This window comes from Cyrtonyx montezumae, unplaced genomic scaffold (assembly GCF_038088225.1).
Source record: "Cyrtonyx montezumae isolate F1298 unplaced genomic scaffold, pur_monq_1.0 scaffold_0, whole genome shotgun sequence".
Classification (NCBI taxonomy): Eukaryota; Metazoa; Chordata; class Aves; order Galliformes; family Odontophoridae; genus Cyrtonyx; species Cyrtonyx montezumae.
In genome coordinates, this window is record NW_027071824.1 from 47,990,584 (window position 1) to 48,012,596 (window position 22,013).

General features: G+C 39.7%; 2 protein-coding genes across 4 annotated transcripts in view; one reads left to right on the forward strand and one right to left on the reverse strand.

Moving 5' to 3' along the window:
- CEP85L (centrosomal protein 85 like) overlaps nt 1–22,013 on the forward strand; it is a 105,942-nt gene that overhangs the window by 42,798 nt on the left and 41,131 nt on the right. The window lies entirely within an intron of this gene.
- Nucleotides 8,018–15,785, reverse strand: PLN (phospholamban). Of its 2 annotated transcripts, none has more exons than XM_065734822.1 (3): nt 15,624–15,785; nt 10,807–10,840; nt 8,018–8,869 (listed from the first exon to the last, which is right to left on the reverse strand). In XM_065734822.1, the coding sequence occupies exon 3, from the start codon at nt 8,745–8,747 to the stop codon at nt 8,589–8,591; it is 159 nt and encodes a 52-aa protein (XP_065590894.1). In that variant the 5' UTR covers nt 8,748–8,869; nt 10,807–10,840; nt 15,624–15,785; the 3' UTR covers nt 8,018–8,588. The 2 variants fall into 2 exon arrangements, with proteins under 2 accessions (XP_065590894.1, XP_065590903.1); XM_065734831.1 differs by lacking the exon at nt 15,624–15,785 and adding an exon at nt 14,488–14,509.

Sequence of the window (22,013 nt, forward strand, 5' to 3'; positions counted from 1 at the left end):
ATCCTAAGTGAAGTATATTCCTGGGAAAGAGAGCAGAAAGCATGATTCTAATTTATTTTTTTTTAAGGGGAAGCTATGAATGAAATCAATCAAACAACCTTCTATAGTGTCTTAGTTCCAGCTGGGACTGAAATGTTTTCTTCAGAGGGCCTATTATTATTATATTTTGGTTCTAGGAGAAAATCAAAACCAGTGTTGATAACAGACTGATGTTTATAGTTGCTGCTAAGCAGTGTTGTACATAGCCAAAGCCTTTCACACTGAAGGGCCTGGGAGCTGGGAGAGAGCAGAATTACGACAACTGACTCAAACTGTCCAAAGTGATGTTCCATACCAGATGGCATAAAATTGAATGAGTTTTGAAGGGGATAGGAGTTCATTTTCCTTTTTTCTGTTACTTGGGGGACTAGCTGGGCATTAGTCAGTGGGTGGTGAACAATTTTTTGTGCAGCACTTGTTGAGTACATTTTATATATATACATTTGTAATGATTTTCCTTTTTTTTTTAATCTTAGTTTTTTCTCAGCCTAAGAGTTCTACTTTGTTTTTTCTATTCTGTCCTCCATCCTTGTGGGAAGGATATCAGTGAGCAAACAACTGTGTGGTGCTGAGCCACCTGCTGGGTTAAACCATGATATATAAAAATCTTCCCTTTTTTTTTTCCCCTTTAGTGGTTATTATTTCAGGTATTTTGCTTACTGAAAGTAAGCATGTATACTGATGGTAATGCAGTGCTTTTAATAGGATTGAAATAATTGCCATTTATTGTATTTCTTCTTTAAAACTACGTTGTCCTGTACAGAAAACAAACTGAACTTTCCTTTTAGCAGAGAATATTGGGCAGCTCTGTGTAACTTCAAGGTGCACTGACGTTAAAGACAAGAAAATTGTAAGGAAAGTTCAGAATGTTGGGTAGCAGACTTGCATCCTGTCCTGAAAGAGAATCTCAGTACATCTGTGATTTATACCAGTAGGAAAGATGCTGTAGATCAACAAAAGCCCTCCTCAGAGGGGATGGTGTTAGTCTGTGGTATGTTTGCAGGTTTCTGAACTGAATCTCCAAGGAGGATCTAGAATTTGTTGTGTAACATGGAATTGGATATAGAATTTTTTTTCTGGTTAATTTTTATTATTTAATGTAAGCCTCTTGAAGATAAACATTCTTCTGGACTTTCGAGGAACAGATTTTAATGACACTTCAATGAAAAAATGTTATTTTTTTTCAGTGTTCAGCTGATCTTTTGGTATTTCAGCAGAGGTGGCCATTCTAATACATTTTTATTTTATTTTAAACTCTCAAAGTGAGTGAGTGACTAATTAAGCCTTTGTTAAGAGGAGAAATTGCTTGTAATGCAGAGCATCCCATTTACTGAACTGACAGGACGTAACCAAATCTAGATATGAAGGCTCAGTGTTTCCGTGTAAGCATATTTCTTAAAGCCTGATCCTGTCACCTGAATGCAATTAGGTAGATACTGTATGTTAGTCCAGAAATAAAATTTAAAGACACATCCCACAGTTTTGTTGGCATATAATACAGGAAGAGAGGAGTTTCAGAACACTTCATGTATGTAGAATGACACGACTTAACTGGAAGAAAAAACAAACAGATCATATGGTGTCTTTGACTTTTTTTTCCCCATGGTGTGCTAACTTTGAACAGAATGTTGCAAAGATGATAGATGAAAGTTGCTTACGTGCAGCTTTTTCCATTAATGCCTCTCATTTACCATTTTTTTAATGAAGAAAACAATGTCTTGTTCATACCATATATGTTACTACAAATCAGATTTTAATGCAGTGAGAAATGAGAGATGCTGCAACAATCATCATTTCAAAACAGTGCATGCGTACGTAAACATCACCAAACATGTTACAATTTAACTCAAAGAGAATGTGCTTCATCATACTGTTGTCACTGAATTTTATTCTGAAATGTGAACTCAAAAGTAGTTTTTCCTTATGATTCTGACAGGCCAGAGAAGTGGGGGAAGAAAATCATTATCAATGTTTTTTCCAAGTCAGATTTTGATGAAAGCATATTTCAGCAGGATGAAGCTTTTAAACATGAAGAATTACCACTTGAAGTTAGAATTAGTTCACTGTTGTGAGCTTTTGTGCTCTGTTTCTTTTGCTGTAAAGTCGCTTGCAGGCTGACAACTGGATTCAACTCACAGTGAATACATGGCTCAGTCTAAGTGCTAGCAGATGGTGGTAAAGCAAGCTTGGACCATGCCTGATTACAGGAAGAAGCTTGGCACTGGATAACTGATAGCTCTTCCAGTTTTGTGTGTCATCCATGGAGAATGCATGTTTCAGTTTCAGGAGCATGCTTCAGCATTTAAGGTTCTGTGACTTTCATGGCTGTCTGGGAGAAGCTTAGGATAAAGCTACCCCACGAAACAATCCTAATGGCAGAGTTTGTGCATAATTTTAGAACTGGAAGTAAATGATAGGTGGAATCAGACTCAACTTTGTCCTTTTTAATAGAAGGAATCGTTTGTGTTTGGTTTTGTGTTTTTTTTTTTTAATGCTAGCTCACTTAACTTGTTCTAGTTGTTCAGCTGTCAGTAATTTCCATAAGGTAAGGAAACTTCTTTGTGCAAAAGAACAGACAAAGTGCTCTATGCAATCAACAAGTAGCCGTTTTGCTTGAAAACCAATTTTTACTCTTTAGACTAGAGTGGGCTTTGTATCTATTTCTTAATTTCTCAATTTTTCATCTTGCCTGTATCAACTACTAGCAGAAATCCTAGAAGATATGGAACTGCATAACTGTTACAACATATGTGTTTATAAATCTATGCATTTTGAAGCAGAATATTTCAAGATAATCAAAATAAGTGGAAAAAATGGTTACAGTGATATGACTGTGTGAAGTTTTCTGCTTTAAATACAAATAATATGTATCAGCATGAACAAAAAAAAGCAGAAGCTATTTTAAATTTTTATTGCATTTCACAAAGCACAAGAGAAATCTTCTGTTTGACTTCCGTATTGATGCTGTCCCGCATAATGGTATCTTGGTGCTGAAGGAGATAATGTGGTGTGGAACATGGGTGCCTCGTCATAGTGGACCTGTATGAACACTGTTTCTCTCAGCATATTGCCTTCCTTCTGTGGTAAGTCTTTTTGTAGATCCAGCTGATATGGTCTCTTCTGCTCTGGATACCTGAAGCAGCCACAACAGCAGTAATCATGTGGTGATCCTATATGGAGCTGCAGTAGGTCAGCTCTGTAATTTAGAGGGTGCCTGTGGTATCAACGGCATACCTGCTGAACCAGGTAAACTTTATGCCATATGCAATGCGTATATGCTGTTATGCTTGGTACCCGATTTGTTGGGGGGAAAAGAGATGCTAAAGAGCAGATCTTGTGGCCTCAGAGTGGCCTACTTGTGGCCTCGTTCTTTCCCTGTGTGTCTTAGGGCTGCCTGCTAGGCAAATAGTTCTAGTAGGAAGGAGCTCTCCTTGATCATTGCCTTTCCCAGAGAGAGTGGGGAGAGCAGGTTATCCTGTGAAGGGCCATAGAAGGATATTCCACGGGAAGCTTTCATTGCAGGCTTGATGTGAGGATATGCTATGCTATGCTGGTGAGTTACAAGTGGCATGTCAACCAGTTCGAGGGTTCCACGTGATGCTCTTGACCTGTGCATAAGTGGTGAATCTGACTTGCTGAGGATGCAGAACTCTTGTTCCTGCTGTGCAGAGGCACTGACAGCTCACATATGTGGCAACACTAAAGGATTTGTGGATATCATAAGCCTTGATACTTGCCCTTGTTTGTTTTTGTTTTAGATCTCGCAGCTGCTGTTTCTGCTGTGTAACATGAATGGCTTCTGGCTTTCCAGGTTGCTGTGAACCACAGGTGTCAAAAACAGTGTCCCTAGAAATTACGTTTTCATCTTTAAACTTAACCCGTTTGCACCTCAGTTGCTGCAAACCACAGTTCATATCACCGGTGTCTGTGCTTTTGCTTTCTGCACGTGGTTTGATGCATGCTATGTACTCAGTGCAGGTTTTTCGCTCTGCCTTCCTGCCATGCACTCAGTGGGAATCCCATTTTTAAAATTAGATGGTTGCAGGAATTGGTTTTTGAACGATGCTGATCTTTTGCAGGTCTTTAAATGCAAGTTGACTGTAGCATCTAGAAAACTAGAATAATTGCTTATGTATACTTGGATTTCCTTCCATACTCAACAAGACTCTCAGCACATTCCTTACTAAATGGCAGGACACAACTGTGTGTAGCTTTTAGGTTCACTTCTGCTAAAACTCTCCAACACTTTCTCTGTTGAACGCTTCACTCTCTTCAGTCTTGGCATATTTCTAGTCAGACAGATTGTTTGACCTCCTTATGTTATCATTTCAAAAGAACTCCAAGCCCTCAGAACTAGGCTTGGAAAGAAAGTAGAACTTCCCAGGGATTCACATCAGCTTCACAAGGATGAATGCAAGCACTAAAACCAAGACTATGAGTAGGAAATTGAGCAGCAGATTGAGACCTCTGTTGGTGGCAAGATCCATAATGTGTCTTGGTCTGCCCTCTTGTGCTTGCAGCAGCGCTCCAGATTATTTGCTGAATGATAAGCAGCACAGAGTCACTCAAGTTTCATTGTCCTGAGCTGTTTATCTGTTCTTAGTTTCTGCCAATTACAAAAAAATACATGCCATAGCTTTTTGTAAGATAATATCTTACTGATTCTGTTTCATATGCAGAAATGGATATGTAGAAAAGAAACAAATGTGACCAGTTATCCTTTACACTGAAGTGTTGCCCAACCTTTTTAATAACCAGCTAAGTTAGAAAAGATCACAAGAGGGCACTGTTCTATAGTTCTGTATCATTATGAAGTGGTTCTTCTGTCGTTTTTAAAAGCGAACAAACCATAACTAAGAGCAACAAAAAACAATCCTAGGAAGCAGTCAGTTTGCCTAACTGGTGTTGTCAGATATTGCCATAAAACAAGAGCCCGTTTAAAGTGGCTTAAATTACCTGAGTTCTTGTGGAGATAACCACCAGTTTTTAAAGGAATTCTTAGAAGTGTGCCCTGGGCTTTAAGCTGTGCAGTGAGCAAGAGGTCTTCCCTCATCTCTTTTCCATAAGCAAAACACAGACCTTCCTCAGTTTTTAACATCTAGTCAAAGCTAAAAGGCTCATTTTCAGTGTTAAATAAGATATCCTACAGGATCTAGAGATATCACAAAAATATTTGTGACAGTTAATAGCCATATGAAGTTGGTGTCTGGCCATATTCAGTCGTGCATTAGTTTGCTTCCAGATATGAACAGTGATAATCTCTAAATGAATATGTTCATTGCTCTGTGCTCAAATTTTGGTACAGCTGGCTTAGGTGAAGTACAAGGTGTGAGTGTATGTCTGATATGATTAGTTTTCCAGGTGTTCTTAGAAAGTTTCTGTAAAAGTTCTTTATGCATTTTGTGAGAAGCTTTGTTGTGTTGGATTGAGTGCCTCAGCTCTTCTGCTGGAGGCAGAGGCACCTCAGTACTTTTGGAGCTGCCTGCCTGCCTGCCTCATCCCCATCAGCACAGACCCCTGAAATGCATAATGGCTTCATCTGGGGAAGAATGAGCTCATTGGTATTTGCATCTTCTCAGCCAGGTTCTCTAAGTGTTTGTTTGTTTACATCTGATGTCTTTTTGTTCCCAATTCAAATCTTTCCCAACATAAAGCTGCCACAGATATGTCATTTAAACCAGACTTGGGAGTCAAAAACGGAGTCTTTTTTGAGGGAGAGATATAAGATTGTCTTATGCTTAACAGTACAGAGGCTGAACAGGCAACAGAGTAGCAAAAATACCTTTCATTGGGTGGAGAGGAACAGAGAAATGGTAGAGAAAATGGCACCTGCTGTGTCTGCAATTTTTATTGTCTCATAGAAACGTTGAACTTTTCTCTAACACTTTGATAAAATTCCCTAGGTTCACTTACGTGTACTAGATATTGAGTGTAAATTAAGTATATTTCAGTGATTTGGACATCACAAAATAGACAAGATTTCTGTTAAAGGGCAAAACAATATAAACAACTATTAAGAATCAGGAAGCTTGTCAATGACTCTTATTCACATAACTTTGATTTTAAATAGGTGATAGGATGGATACTTTATAAACAGAATTGTGTTTCAATATCTCCTTTTATGCAGTAGTATGTTTTCAGACAGTCATTTTAATAAATAAAAATACAACTAATGCTAGTTTTAAAGCTCTTACAAGTATACAAAGAAAAAGAGGGCGTATAAAAGCCTTTATTTCTGGGTTGACATTCTGTGATGTGGTGCATGGTAGCAGTTTCTTGTATCAGTAGTTTTTTGTATCAACCCTAAAGCACAAATGAACCTTACAGTACATGCAATTTATCTGTGTTGAAGTTGAATAACAGTAGAGCTTCTAGCTTATTTATACCTTGGTTTATTCTCATTTGCTTATTGTCTATTTAATTGTTTATTGTCACAATTAATGGCTTTTGAGATACATAAGAGAAAAGCAGGTATTTGGGTTTTTATAGGGAGGTGGTTTTTTCTTTTTTTAGCAATGCTCTGCTTTCACTGTAGGCTATAATTCCAACATGTTCTCAGAATGTGTACTTCTGTTTGACTCTTAACACCTTTTCTCTTCAGGAAGTTTTTCAATATAAAATTGTTAGCTATTTTCCAGTAGAAGTTTACTGAAATAAGTCCAAAGTAATCTAAAATGCCCATCTGAGGAAAGCAAGTATGGAAACCCTCCCATCACAATAATATAGATTTAAAAATAGAAGTTTTCTATTATTTGTATTTTCCCCACAGAAGTAGTACACTGTTTGTGGCTTTTGTCTTTTCCTTTTTTTTTTTAGTAGTAGTGATAGGGAAAGTGCATGTACGGAAAATCATGCATTTATGCAGATGCTCAGAATGCACAAAACAGGAGTTGAGTTTTATATTGATAGTTCCGGTCTTATTATGACTTAAAACAGGGTGTGTCTGTGTTGCCAATTACATCAGTGCTTGTCTTAATCCTCATACAGTAACTAACTGCCTCTAGTGACTAACCTCTCTTCAGAGATCTGCTCTCAGTGTGCCTGTTTGCTGGTTGGGAAGTATGTCACCACTGAGCTTGCATTAAATTCAGTACGTGGTTTTTTTTCTGAAAGATTTCTTTCCTTTCTGTTGTCAGACTCTATTTATGTAATGTTAAGTCTTAAATAGAGATTACAAGATTAAGATAAACTCAGTTCCATTTTCTGTGCTTATCAGTGGGATAGTGGGTGGTGTAGAAGGACTCCTATTTAAAATAGATGTCTGATCTGTCTGTTGGTTGTTGAGCTTTCTTTGTTTGAAAACTGTAATGTTTCTAGAAATTTAGCCTAACACCAACAACCTGTGAGTACGATGATATGTATGAAAATACTCGCTTGTTCTCTAACAGGCATTTGCAGTTGAGTATGGTAGTGTTGCTAGTATTTCTGTGGTGTGTCCCAGTCACAGTAGTAAGGATTACCTGAATCTTTTTTTTATCACATCAAATATAAGCCACCTAGAACGGCAATGGCAAATACCAATCTTTCTGTAGTTTTAGACCGAGGCAATTATTGTATGAATTACAGCAGGCTATACTCAAGTTATCTGAAACCAAATATTAAGAACTTGGGTCAAGTTATCTGAAACCAAATATTAAGAACTTGGGGCTATTTCTAATTTTTTACTTGTGCCAGTTTTTTATGCTACTTACAGAAAATCTTCACCAGTATGGTAGTGTGCATTTGTCTGCAAAAACATACTGAAAAATCTTTCTTGATGTCCTTTAATTCTGTAAGGTTATATCGAGTGAAGGTGCAACAGTGAAAAATGCCAGTGGAAAAAATATGCCTTTTTGTTTTCAGATCCAAGTTCTGTGTGTTTGTATAGAAATACACACACGCATATAATATATATATATATATATATAAAATAAGATCCTTTAAATTTGGGAAAAAAAACATTTGAAATAATAGTAAAAAAAATGTGTTCAGAAGATACTTTTGTTTTACTTTCATTCCCCTAAAAATCCTAGAACAAGGTGTATGTTGTCAGTTGATAGCACAAAGATACAGCATATTGTAGGGCTTAGAGCAGACGTTCTTCTACTCTGCAATGTGTGTGGCATGTGTGCCAACAGATCTTCTTTGGGCTGAATTTGGAACGAGTACAATAGTTCATGGACTTTCAGAGAAATCCAGAGATACTAAAAAAGTTCTGATCCTGTTTGTCTGTAGTGGTTAACCCACGGAGAACTGGCTAAAACATGGGGAGACTTACCAGCCCTCTGGAGAGGCTGTTCCCTGCCCCAGTCAGAACAGACATCTCTTGGCTGAACAGATAAAATAGGTCATGCACAGCTGTGTAACAACAGGCTCTAGACACTGTTCAGCACAGAATTGTGTTTTTAATACATGTTGCAGGCAGTAAGAGCAGCTCAATGGCTGGCACACAGCACAGCCTTAGTCCAAGCCCCTCTCCCAAGGGGATCCTTGCATTGGGGTTGGAAGTGGAGGTCACTCTTCCCTTTGGGCGGCTTTCCTAGAGAGCAATGCAGAGAAGTGCTGGAACTTCAGAGGAGCATCACAATGATACAGATCAGCAAGAGGCAAATTAAGATCAGGCAGAAATTCACAAAGAGCTCCTGGAGCCTTTGACGTGCTTGTGGGTTGACCTCAATAGTTGAGGCTCTCCTCAGAGCAGAGCGGGTTATGTATTGGACCTTCTCCATGGCAGCAAGGAAGCAGAGGGCACAAATCAGAGGTTTTAGAAGTGCAGGAAAGGAGAGGAACTGTCAGGAGCAGTGTAAAGTGCCTATTATCTTCTCTTTTTGTTTAGACAGCCTTTGTGGAGCTGGGAAAGCAGGAAAGTGAAGAGTTAGAAATGCAGAAGTAAAGTGCTTTGAATAAGTGCAGGAGATTGTTTTGAAGTTCTAAGAAGCTTGAAGTAAATAAGTTGTTTTCACAAGGGCTTTAGTTTAAAATTCTACTCCCAGGGGCTACTGCTGCTTGGCAGGGGTTGAAGACTGTAAAATGGAAATTGTGGAAATGTGGGACTTAGCAGGTCTTGCCTGTTTAGATGCTAATCCTTCCATCCTTCCTAGCCTGTGGAAAGGCTGGGGTTGCTTTCCACCCTTCTACCCACATTACTGCTAGTTGAAGCACACCTGAAGCCTTGGGTTAGGGCTGGAGGCCAGGATCTCTGACTGAGGCTGCTGGTGACTTGTATAGAAGATCAGGCTTCTCAGAGGTTTGTTTTGGAAGGGAGGAGAGTGAATCTTGATGCATTGCCATTCCAAACAAAAATACTTTATGGTGTGTAATTAAAAGCTATGCATCACTGATGCAAGGAATTACAGTAGTATTTTTTTTAATCAGACAGAATAGAATAAGGACTAAAAAGTTGAGGTACCCAGGCAGAAGGTGGCTGTGGGAGCAAGATAAAGGATGTGTATTACTTTGTCTGATGCTTGAAATAAAAAATGCACACTTGTTTCTTCTCCCTTTTGATAGCGGATGGAAGCACATGGCGTTGGTCCTCTTAGAACTCCCAGATGGTTATAAAAGCCCTACTGTGTATATCTTCCATGGTGAGAGACTGTGTGCTTGCTTAGCTCATGGTAAAGGGTAGGTGCTATAGCAGTGTGAAAAATTAGTTCTTAATGTGATGATGTTATATACATTTCTCACACAGTGCTCTGAAAGCTGAACTTGCCCCTGTTGGTTTACAAGTATGTATGGTGGTAGTATCTTTGACACAAAGCCTCTCCTTCTGCTTTTTTGTTTTTTGTGTGTGTGCATGTGTGTGGTTTTCTTTTATTCCTCTCCAGTAAGTTATACAGACATGTCTTCCTCTCTTTCATATTCTTCAGATAAAGGCAAACAATTGCTTAGGTATCTGCAAAAATTTTAGGGCATTCTGACTGACCCAGAGATATTTTGTCACTTGTGATTTTTTTTTATTCAGCTGTTTGTTGTCTTCTGCGAAAGACACGGGAGTTGAACCACTGATGGCCTTAAATAAGTGCAGGTAAGTTTGTGCAGCTAATTTGAGTGATGGACACTGTGCAGAGATTAGGGTTTCCTGAGGATGGCTTCAGCCCAAGTCACTGTGTCAATTTTTTTTTAAGGTACGGGGTATGCAGCTTGTGGTCTCCAGGCTGTGTGACCTGCTGACAGCTGACTTCACCCTGGCTGCTTTGTTTCTTGGGGGCCCTCTGATGACTTTGAAGAGGAATGGAATTGAGTTTTACCTGTGCCAGTGCACAACAAGCCCACTTCTGTGGGCTGCCTTAGATATCCTGTACATTTGCAGGAACCTGTACAGCATGATGCTGAGTATGTTTCCAGGGACAGTGACTGAATACTTTAAAGCACTGCTCTTAAAAGATGGGCCAGGCATCACTGCTGGGAAGGCATCACCAGTACACAGAGACAGAGATCTTAGAGAGGACAAAACATCAGCACACAGCCAGTCACTGTGCTCAGCTGAGCAGTTACACTGGCACTGGCTATACAAAAGTAGTTATACAAAAAGATTTTAAAATAAAAGGATGGTAGCATATCTTAGAGTGTATACCCCTTATTGCTAGAAAAATACATAGAAAAGGATGAAGAGAGGTCAGATTACAATAAAAGATTGTGTGGGTTTGGAAGTCTTTAAAACACCTACGTGTTGCTTTCCCTACTTAGCCTATCTGTGAGAGAAGTTCTCTTGTAAGCAAAGAGAACAAACTCTGCTTAAACAAGCTTTTCTTTACAAATGCATGGTTTCAAGTAGTAAACACATACCTTGCTTGTTAGTCCTCCATGACACTGTCGCCACCTGAAGCATGGATAAAGAGAAACAGTCAGTTAATACAGCTCAGTAACTAGCAAGGTCAAAAAGGGCAGTCTGACCATTACAATAAAACAAAGGCAACCATTGCATAGATAATAGCTGTTCTGTTGTTTGCTCACTGACCTTGCTTTGGGTCAATATGAAGAAGTATTATGCATGCACAAAACCACTTCTTGAAAGTGGAGCAAATAGTGATATTTATTTGGAACTTAAACCAAACTGTGTTGTTTGGGTGTGGCAAGCCCAGAAGGGAAGATGTTGGCTACATTTGTGTACAGTTGTGTTTAATGCCGGGCTCTTAATGGATGTGAAGGATCTGTCCTGTGCCCAGGGCAGCTCTGCTGGAAGACATGACATGGTTTACCCCATGTTGCCGTGTGGGGGATCCCCTACACTTGGGGCCTTAGGGTGAGTCACAAGTCACTATTACCGTCTCCCTCTTCACTGACGTATGACTGTTTCCCTGATTTGTGTCAGGCTATTTTTATCTTTGTTTCTGGACGTCCTTCACCGTGACAGGAGATCTGTGACCAAAGTGAAAACTGTGCGCCACGCTTGTTCCTGGTGCAACTGCATTGACTCCATTGAAGTCACACGGGATAAATTTGGCTCCTTTGGAAATGCCACAGCAATTTTAGACGCAGTCTGTTTCCTGTCATATGTTTACTAAATGCAGTGGTGATATCAGTGGAATGGAAGAGGTTTGACATATTTGATTTGTTGCTGCCCTGTACAAGCAAGCTAAGCCCTGAAAAGGCATTGTTAAAAAGACCTATTGTGCAGCAGCTTATTTCACAGATTCTTCTTTACAATGAAATATATATTTATTAAAAAAAAAACAAACAGCAACAGTGGTCTAGTTTCATATGCTGGAAATAAGTTTCACACTAATTGTCAGGATAGCAATGCAAAAAAGCACCTTTAATTTCTGTGTTGCTCTAGTACATGTTTAGATCTGTTCTAGAAATTACCCAGTGTAAGGAATTACTCTGTGCGTTTCTGTGAGCAGTGTGGTATTCCTGGGTACATTCTCTGTGTGTGCAGAGGGGATACATTTCAAGTTTTTTGTCTGCAGTGCCAAAGTGAAGAAATTCTGTGAATTGTGTTGACTCTGGTGTCTTTTGTCCCAGTTGTCCATGGATTGTGAGGACCCCAGAGGAGGAAGTGTTGCAGTTACAGCTCTGCCTGCACAATGTGCCTGCAGTTAATGTGTGGGCATGCTTGTCATCTCTGGCTTCTTGTGTTAATGTATAGATATTATTCCCAGTTGCATTACTTTGTTTTGAACCTGCCTGTCGAACACCTCCTCACTGACTGTGCAGAGCTGTTTCACTCAAAACTTCCCCAGTCTAAAAGTTCTCCTTTTCTGAGTGAGGAAGTTAAGAGCTGATAAGAAACCAGTCTGAATTGGCTTGAAAGACTTCAAGTAGGTCTGCTATCAATTTAATTCAGTGAGTAAAAGCTTCCATTGATAAAATAGAAGTTGCTTAATGGGTTTTCAACACAGAAGTGATCTACAGAGGTATGTTACAATTTCTTTTATTGTGAAAGATGGGTTTCACCCTGTTAGATGAGTTTACCCAAGCTAGGGGTACAAGATGCTGTTTCCCATTCTGGTTCTGGACTGGGAGTTGCACTATGCAGTTGTACTAGTGAAATACTGTCAGCCAACTCAACAGCTTGACTGCAGAGAACAAAAAACTGATTAAAAAAAAACATAAGGGGAAAGAAAGAGCAGAAAGTAAAAAAGAAAAAAATCTGGGATGGGTGAAAGCAGGAATGCAGAAAATAGTGCAGGTAAGGAAAAACTGAGGGAGAAAGTAGGAAAAAAATGAGCAAAGGAAGAGTGTGGGAAAAAGAGCAAGGAATTGTGTGAGGGGAAATAGAAAATTGCAGCTGGAATGCATTAAGTCAGTGAAAGGAGCTACAGACTGACTAGTGGGAAATGGTTTTTTTTTTTTTAATTGCATGCAGAGAACATTGCTTTCTGGAATGGGAAAAAGTAACAATTCAGCTCAGATTTTGAGATGTGCTGGTAACAGGAAAATTAATTTTTCTATTTTAAAGCCTGTATTGTACTGAAATGCCAGTGCAGAAACTCACACATTAAAAGCATCAGTTTAGATTCAGGTTTTCCCCTTTTATTATTTTCATTTCGATGACTTCTGATGTTCTCCATGTTTGAGAAATGAGATCATCACTTGAATAAGAGCCTGTATATTTCAAGGCCACGGTATGGAAAAAGGTACGGCTATATAAAAATAAGCAAACAAAAAAACAAGGTAGACTATCAAATTTTTGAATATACATAGCTTGGCATTTTGGTTTTTGAAAATTACCTACATTCCTTGTGGCTAACTGTGACTTTTATTTCTGTCCATTGAAGCAGCCTGGAAGCTGGTGTTTTTGGTTTGATTTTTAACTCTGGGTTAAATTCCCTGCAAGTGCTGCGGAACAACGCAGCAGGGTCTTAGACAGGTGCCTCAGCCTCCACACTCTTCTGATATATCATTAAAATTGGATGTATGGTACTATGTACTTTTTCCCAGCTGTTCATGATATACTTTTTCATAGAAAAGCTTCCATGGGGAGATGGCTCCTTTCTCTGTTTACCCTGTGAACTGAAGTGAGAACTGAATTGCATCTAACAGTCATAAAGTATACAAGTGGGTGGGGAATCTGAAAGTTATTTCTTATTTTAACATTTATAGCAGCAGTGATGAAGCATGGATTGTGAAAAAAAGAAAACAGTAGATGAGAAAGGTTTTAAAGTAACGTGATGCTGGGAAAGTCCTCATAAGCCACGTACTGATCTCTGGAAAACAAGAGCAATCTTCCAGTTCTGAAGTATCTATCTCATAAGCTAGGGAACATGACATAACTTTCCTGCAGGGTTTTGATTTCTCAGCTGAGATGCTTTTCTGTTGCTAATTCAAAATTAGTGCTACAGCACGTAAAAAGGTGTGCTTGTTCCCATGTAGGCGTATCTTGTTTACTGAAAAATTAAATAAAAATCACCTTTATAGCATCAAATGAACCATCCTTAGCTTTGTGCTGCACAATGAAGACACTGTGTCCTTAAACTCCTTGAAGGATGAGAGATTTAATGCATTTTTTAATAGAAATGTACTGTATAAGTAAATTGGAATATCTGGAAATAACAATAATACAGTTGTGTTTAGAAATAACTGTCAAAGAAGCAGAAAATTCTCCCTGTGAGCTAAGTGTGGTATTTCATATCTGATTCGTAACAATTGCTGGCTTTGCTGAATCTGAATGTCTGCAACATGGGATGTAACCAGAGTGAAATTATTGGATTTAACTTAACAACAGAGCCTTGCTTATGTCTACTGCACTGCTGTGATAAAGTTTGTGTGTGATGGCTGGAAACCAATCCATGCCAGTTTGCAGGTGTGTCCCTGAAGAGCTGCTCTAGCACTAAAGTTTGAGTGTGCCTGCATAGGCAGTGTCATTTTAAAGAGGTATACATGTTATGTATGTTATGGGGGAGAAGGTATTCTGCTTCATGGGAAATATACAAATTTTTTTTTCCACATGAAAACACATGTTAAGTGACTTCAGTTATAGTTGTTGGCTTTGAAGGCTCTGTGGGTCTGAAGTGCTGCTACTACCTGCCAGGAACAGCTTCTGGAGAGTTTTTCAACCAGCTCTCTGGCTTCAGGGCTACAGAGCATCCAGCTACTGCCTTCATCAGCCAACACAGGGTGCTGAGCACAAAGCCAAGTGCTTGCAGGTATCCCTACCTGGTGCCTAACATTTGGAGAAAAAGGAGCCAGGTGTCTCACAACATCAGCACGCTTGTACTTTGTCTCTTTCCTAAACCAGAACCTTAACAGTACCTATGTAATAAGGTGGGCATCAATGCAGAGCAGAAGAGCAGCCATAAGGAGAAATTTCTTAGTCTGGAATAAATCTTATTCTTGTGGTATTTGTGTGTGTGTGTGTGTGTGTATTGAATTTAAATATCCTTTGTGGTGTGTTCCCGCTTGAGATGTGGTCCCTGTTGCTTGTTAAGGCTGTATTTTGCTGTACAGTGTATATACTCTTCCCTCCACTAGGATTAAATGGATTACTTTCTGCATTAGAAATTAATATCATGATGTTACAAATCCTAGTTACGTTTTTATTTGTTATTGGGAGTGTTCCAGTTTGGCAGTTACAGTGGCCAGAAAGAAAACAGAAATTTTTCAAAGGAATTCACAGCAACAATATCACAGGAGTTCAGTTGCTTAAGTACAAATAACAGGATACGATTCCAGTTCTAGTGCTGGTATAAATCAGTTAACATGTATAATGAAGGGTGATCACTTTATCATATAGCAACCAAAGGTTTCCTCACTCAGTGTCACATCAGCAAAGCACTCTTCTCTGAGTTCAGTGACGGAGGAGCTTTGTGGGGCTGAGTTTCTCTATGTGGGTTTTGTATTTAAAATGAAACAAAACCAATAGATTAAGAGGAGGAACAAAGATTGAAGGATGATGATGGAAAGCTTCTCACTGCTGCTTTGATGATGCCTGTATATATCATCTTCCCAAGGATAGTTAGTGTCTAACCAGCATGTAGAAATACATCAGCTGTCCCTTAAATGCAGCACTGTATAAGTAACTCAGAGCACATTTGCCTGTTCCCCTACTTCTAATGAACATTGAGAACTGGATGTTAATTTGACTAGAGGAGTTTATGTAGAAAGCTGCAGCTATAGTGCCTTGCTGTGGGGGTTAAAAGTGCCAAAGAGAGGGTGCTTACCTCTGCTGCAAGCCCTTGGGAGCGTGGTGGCAGCTGCCTGTGGGTCTCTGGTAGCCTGTCTGAGTCTGTGACCAAGTGCTGGGAACAATTGAAGGAGGCTGAGGGGAAAAATAACAAAAGTTCTAGAGGCAGGGCTCCCGGTGTCATTCAGCGATGCAGAAGTTGTGATTGGCCTCAGCCCTGCCTTTTGAAGCATGCAGTACTCATCTCCACTTGTTGGCAGCAGGAACACACTCAGTTTTGGCAGATCCTCTGTCCATGTGGGGCGCAGGGAACTGCAGCCAGGGCGCGAGGGAGGGGGTGAGCTGTTTGCCGTGGCCTTTTTTATGTTTACTTATATGAGAACTTAAATAGGAGTTGGTTCAGAGGGCTGTTCTGGCTATGCTGCTTTAGCTACAGTGATGCAGTTTCTTATTAACAAAAACCTAACTCCATAATGTCAATGCATTCCACTCAGGATTTGGAATGATGTTCTTTTGTACCACAGGTTTCTTAAACTGTACCCTTCTGCGTGTATATATAGATTCAGTAATATTGTTATACAGCTGCTACAGTGATGTGAGTTCTGCTATATCAGCTTTCTTCTGACCATGTTTGAACTTAGAAAAAATTATTTATGTCATGCCTCTTCCACCCCCTTAAGTTAATTTGTGGGTTGAAGGGTATCATGTGTGGTGGTAGTGGTATTTTTAACTAGTAAAATCTAGTATGTGTAAGTTCATCATTTGAAATAATCATTCCTATATAATTTGAAGTATTTTACCTTACCTATAAAATACCCCAGTACTCTTTTTGCGGCCAGGAACTGTACCCATGGTTTTGTGCCCTGTTCTCTGGGGAGAATTGGAACTGGATGAGGCACTGCAGGTTACCTCCTGCATCTTATCCATGAAACAGTGTCTGGGAAATGCCAGGTAGGACCACAGCACACATTGTGTATCGTGCACTTGTGAGGAGGTTTGTGCTGTCTGTTGCGTGGCTGCATACAAGTGGTACGGTTCATGCATTCAGGAAATAGAGGATTTGCTGGGTGTGGAGGTACTCAACTGCTGCGTGTGAGCACCCAGCATTGCGTTTAGTGTGTGGATGCTGTAGGCAGCATGAGCGTTATCCTCATTTGGAAATAGCAGGCAGAAATACAGAAGCTCAGCCTAACTCTAAACATTTAGATCCAGTTTTGACAGTTGTTGCTTAGCACAGATTAGTGCCTGGCATGTGCATGATTGGTTTACTTTTTTTCAGTTGGTTTACTGTTTAATTTTTCTCTTATTCCCTGTAAGCCATACTCCGATGCCTCTGCTGCAAGCCGGGGGCAAAAAAGTACTTGAAGACTTTGGAGGTGATGTTTAGTTCTTTTATGCACTTCTTGTCAATGTTACAATTAAAAGTTAGAAACTGAGTTTTTATATTATGTGACTGCTTTCTGTTATCCTTTAATAAATTCAGGAAATTCAAGGTCACTTGTTTCAAATGAAAGCTAATTGAGTATCTCCACAGTGATAGTTCTTCACTAGTGCAAAGGATTTTACAACTTAGTTATAATGGTATTATTAGAATTATTAATCTCTTAACAGTCAAGCAAACTGCATTTGACCTTTTTATGAGGGAAGTTTCATGTTGTCACTTGCTATCATCCAGCAAAAATACTGCTATCTTTGCAAGGTGTAATATGAAAATGATTTAAGTGTTAACTCCTGAAATTCATATATTCTGTTTGTTATTAGTCCTGCATCCAGCACTGCAGTGCCTTTAACATCAGTTCCTCCCTTTTACCGAGTCATCCTAAGATTATAACAATACTTAGTTACTCTTCCCCTGACTTTCACCTTTTTGTGTTGAATTGCTTGTAATCAGCATTCTAGAGCTTTTATAATATGAGATGCCCTTAAAGAATGCTGTGTGCTGTGTGCAAGTGAGGAGCTGCAATCAGCATGGTCTTCTTTTCAGAATGGTATCTAGTAGTAAAAGGTAAGGCATTAATGCAAATGGTAGTACCTCGTCAGAAATGTAATACGTGCCTTCTGTATATGCCTAACTCAGAAATCTTATACATTTCTGGTATTATTTAATATATGTTAATAGTAAAATTCTCCAGTGTAGCTCTTGTGAATGCACTGCATTTGTATTGGTGTTTCCCTGGCAAGAGACTTGCTGGGACACCATCTCTCCAGAAGCCTCATCAGGTTGATTTACTGTCACCCACTGGTGAGGCTTTGCGAGGACCTGGGTGAGGCAGCCTGCTGCTCAGGGACTGGGCAGCAGGACCACGTGTGTGAGGGTGTCTGTGTGCTCTTCAGTTCCCTCCTTGGTAGCCTGAGTCTGAGCACCCATGGAGACCAGAAAGGAACAGCTTTTTAAAAAGGAATTTGTGTTGGAGGATTTGGTCTGCTTTATTTTGTTCTGGGGAGCAAAAATGTGCAGCTGTTGCTTGCTTGACCTTAAATGGAGATGATCTGGGCTTTCTCCAGTGGGATTAGAGGTCTGCCACCAGAGCATGTTTCTTCTCATAAATTTATTTGGAGATCCGGTTGATGTTTGGGATAACGTCCAAAAAGAGACTGTTACACTCCAGCATACCAGCTCCTCCATTTAAGTAATAGTAAGACTCCCACACGTATGCACTAGTTTGTGTGTGTAGGAGGAACAGAGCGGCAGGTAGTGATACGAAAGTTGAATACAGGAATTAAATCTTTCCTTTTGTAACCAGTACTTTCTGACCTGATAGTGAGGTGCAGTCCACCCATGCTGCCCTGGGGAGCCTGTGCCAATACCTCACCGCCCTCTGGTGAAGAGCCTTTTCCTAACACTCTGTCTCACACTCCCCTGACACTGCTCCATGCTGTTCCCTAGGGTCAGTGCTGCCCCTCTGCTCTCTCTGAGGAGCTGTGGGCCACCATGGCCTTCCCTTAGCCTCCTCCACTCTGGCTGAACCATTTGGAAATAGTTCTTTACTGGAAGATGCTCAAGCTGGGGAACAGGCTGCCCAGGGCAGTGGTTATGGCACCAAGCTGTTGGAATTCAAACAGCGTTATAAGTGTTTCAAAATGCTTCATGATCCTTGTGGATCCCTTCTAACTGGGAGTATATTATAATTTTGAATTCTTGCAACATGGGTAGAAATCCAGGCATCAACAAATGTGACTTAGGAGGCACTTCATTATCTCCAGTAAGGGAAAGGTTTCTTTCAGTTATATTGTATTGTACGTATCCTTCAGTTATATTTGTGTTGCAGACTGAGTTCAACTTAAGGGAAGTTTTTTATTCTTTTCAAAAATACAGGCAAAGCACTATTTTCAACCAGTGTGAGCAGCACACCAGATTTACAGCAGGTGAGAATATAGCCTGATCAATTTCGAGGTGCTGGTGTTGCTCACACTTTTGAGTTCTCTTGCTTGATTTTGATACATTTGTGACCCAAATGTTTCTGCTCTGCCTGATGCTCCCTTTAATGCTTGCTTAAGTGATTCTCATCGGGATCTGGAATGTGACTAGATTCTGACAGTCATTTAGCAATGTTTTCTGGATGAATGGGGACAAACTTGCATTTTTGAGACTGCAGATTTTCCTTCTATCATGAGGCTTACAGTTTCTTTTAGCATTGTGGAAAACAGCTATGCTGAGAAATGTATCCTTGGTGTTGTGTTCTTCTACTTTGGGACAAGCAGTATTTACTTCTGCTAAGCACTGGACAGTCATTAAGTAGTCAGATCTTCACATTTTGTTCTTTGTTATAAACAAGATGAACTAACTTTTGAAGCTGCAACTTTTGAAGCATAGCACTGTGAGGTCATTAACAAACCTGTATGAACAGAAAACTATGACTTGGGCTGAAATATTTCTCATTTTGGAAATGCTGAAGACTCTGGCAGTGCTACTTGCCTGATTTGTTAATAACTGAAGACCTTTTCAGAAAGGCCAGCTTGAATGTTTTCAGTTTGGTTGGTGTTCTGTCAAAGTAGATCACAGAACTCACAAGAGTGTCATGCCTGTTTGTCTTTGGTACTTTGGCCTAGGGTTAGGAGAGAAGCAGGGGAACAAGAAATTTTGCCTGGCTCTGAAAATTGATGGCAGCCTCCCATATCCCTGCAGAGAACTTTTATTTGCCTTGGACACAGCCAAACTAGATCAAACTTGACTACTTCTATTTTACAACAAAATACTGATGGTGCAAAAAGCCTGCTCTTTCAGGTACTTGATTGCTTATATATCAGCAAAGGTAGATTAATGAAGGTCAAAATAATCAGTAATTTGAACAGTAGCAGTTAATTACAGTATTTCAGAGTGTCTTCCAAATAGCAACATGATACAGAATAGGACATTCGTGACCATCATTAAGGCAGAAAGTTTTTTCCTTTTTATGAAATGCTTGTGGGATTTGTCTTTGATGTTTCCTGGTGTCCTCAGCTGACTAAGCTGAATAATGTATTTTAGGTGGTGTGCAGAGGTCCTTGTACCTAAGAAACTGTGCTGAGTGTCTTTGAGATAAACTGTTCTAGCAAGCACAGATATTAGCTGTGTTATTTGATGTGTTATGAGTGATGGATGAATGGTGGGACAAAGACATATGAAGGAGAGATAAAGTTGGAAGCCACGTTCCAGTTGCCAAGTGGTGATGCTGGACTGTCTCCACTTCAACACCAGCTGCGCAACAGAACAGAACTGGCTGGGGTTTGGACTCAGCTGCTGCTTATCTCCAGCTGCAGGTTGTGCAAACAGAAACAAACTGCCCAAATGATGAACTCACCATTCAGCATTTAGAGGCCAAAGAGTTATTTCGTGTGGAACATTACAGGAACCACTCCCTGTGGTGTGGAGGGGCAGTTTGTAGACCAGTGACCAACAGTACATCCACCTGCCTGATGGGCATCTTCGTTCAGTTCAGAATGGAGACAGTATCACTTAGACATCCAAATTTGGTGTACCAGGGCAGCTCTAAGTGCTAATACCTAGCTGGTCAAACTTTGAGAGGTATGTTTGAGAAATGCAAATGCAAAATACCTTCCTCCTCTCGATTTTTATTTTACTTAAACAGTGGGAATGCCTCTCCTTCCCTTTCTTCAATAATGAAGTGTCATTTCACAATTACATAGGCAAGAAAAAAATGCATTGTCATAAATTATTTCTTTCATGCCACCTAAAAAATTAAGATCCTAAACTCTATTTTCTCAGAATTTGAGGGAAAATACTTTATATTTTTCTTTTACCCTATTACGTAATGCAACAAAATAAAACAATGAACCACTCTTCTAATTCAGACAATCTCTGAGTTAAAAGAACGGATTTCACCATCTTGAAAGTATTTCCCAACTATGTATTTTGTTGTGGGCAGCTGCTTCCCAATGCAAGCACTGCTCTTGCTCACCGGAGGGCAGAACTTTGCCATGCAGATTTAAATTTGACTAGTGAGTGATAAAGCATGGCTTAATGGGAACGGTTGTGGACTAGAATTTGAAGAATAATGAATTTCAATCTCATCTACGTTACCACATTTGAGGATGTATTTGGTTTCTTCAGAGACTGCAAGACATCTATTTTGAGCCTGCTTCATAGAGAAGCTAGATAAAGATTTGCATGGACAGCTTTGAACCATCTGGTATTGAATCAGCTTTGAATCCAGATGCTGTGTTATTGCTGTCTTTAGAAGGGTTTGCTGTAGATGCCTCTAGTTTTCTTTCATTGTCTTTTGGACAAAAGGGATTCTCCAGCCAGGTGAGCAGGAGGGCTGCTCCATGCTGAAGTGTAATGCAGCACTACAGCATATTCCAGCAGGATGAAGAACGGGTTCTTATACTCTCATGTGGAAGATGCAGCTTCATCTTAATTTTAGCTCCAGTGATGTTCTGGATGGATAAGACCTTTTTTTTTTTTCTAATTCACATTCTTAATTCAGCAAGTGTTTGTGTTGTTTTTTTTCGTCAGCCAAAAATAGTCTTATTTGTGCTTAACAAAAGCAGTGTTTTGCTTACAAAACTTGGTTTCCACATAGAGAATCTGCAGTGTTTTGGTACTTCTTGGTGAGCCTTGGAAAAAAGCATCTTCATTTTTATATCAATATCCTTTCTGTAAAATTTGCCTAATAAAGGTCGTTTCTTTATAAGAGCCTTTGAGACCTACTAGTGGGATATGCTGATGGCTGGAGATGGAAGTGCTAATTATTTTTAGTGTTTTTTTTTTTTTCTCTGCTTTTTCTGCTTATACTAAGGTTCTAGGCCTGCCCCCATTAATTTATCTCTTAAATAGGGAAAACACCTTCACACACTGACACCAATGCTAAAATGCACCCTTACATCATCCTGCTGCTTTTGTTAGAGACAAGTGTGTTTCAAGTACCCCTCATAAACTCAAGTGGAAAAGGTTCACAATTTGGATTGAAGCCAGACAGTTTAAAAA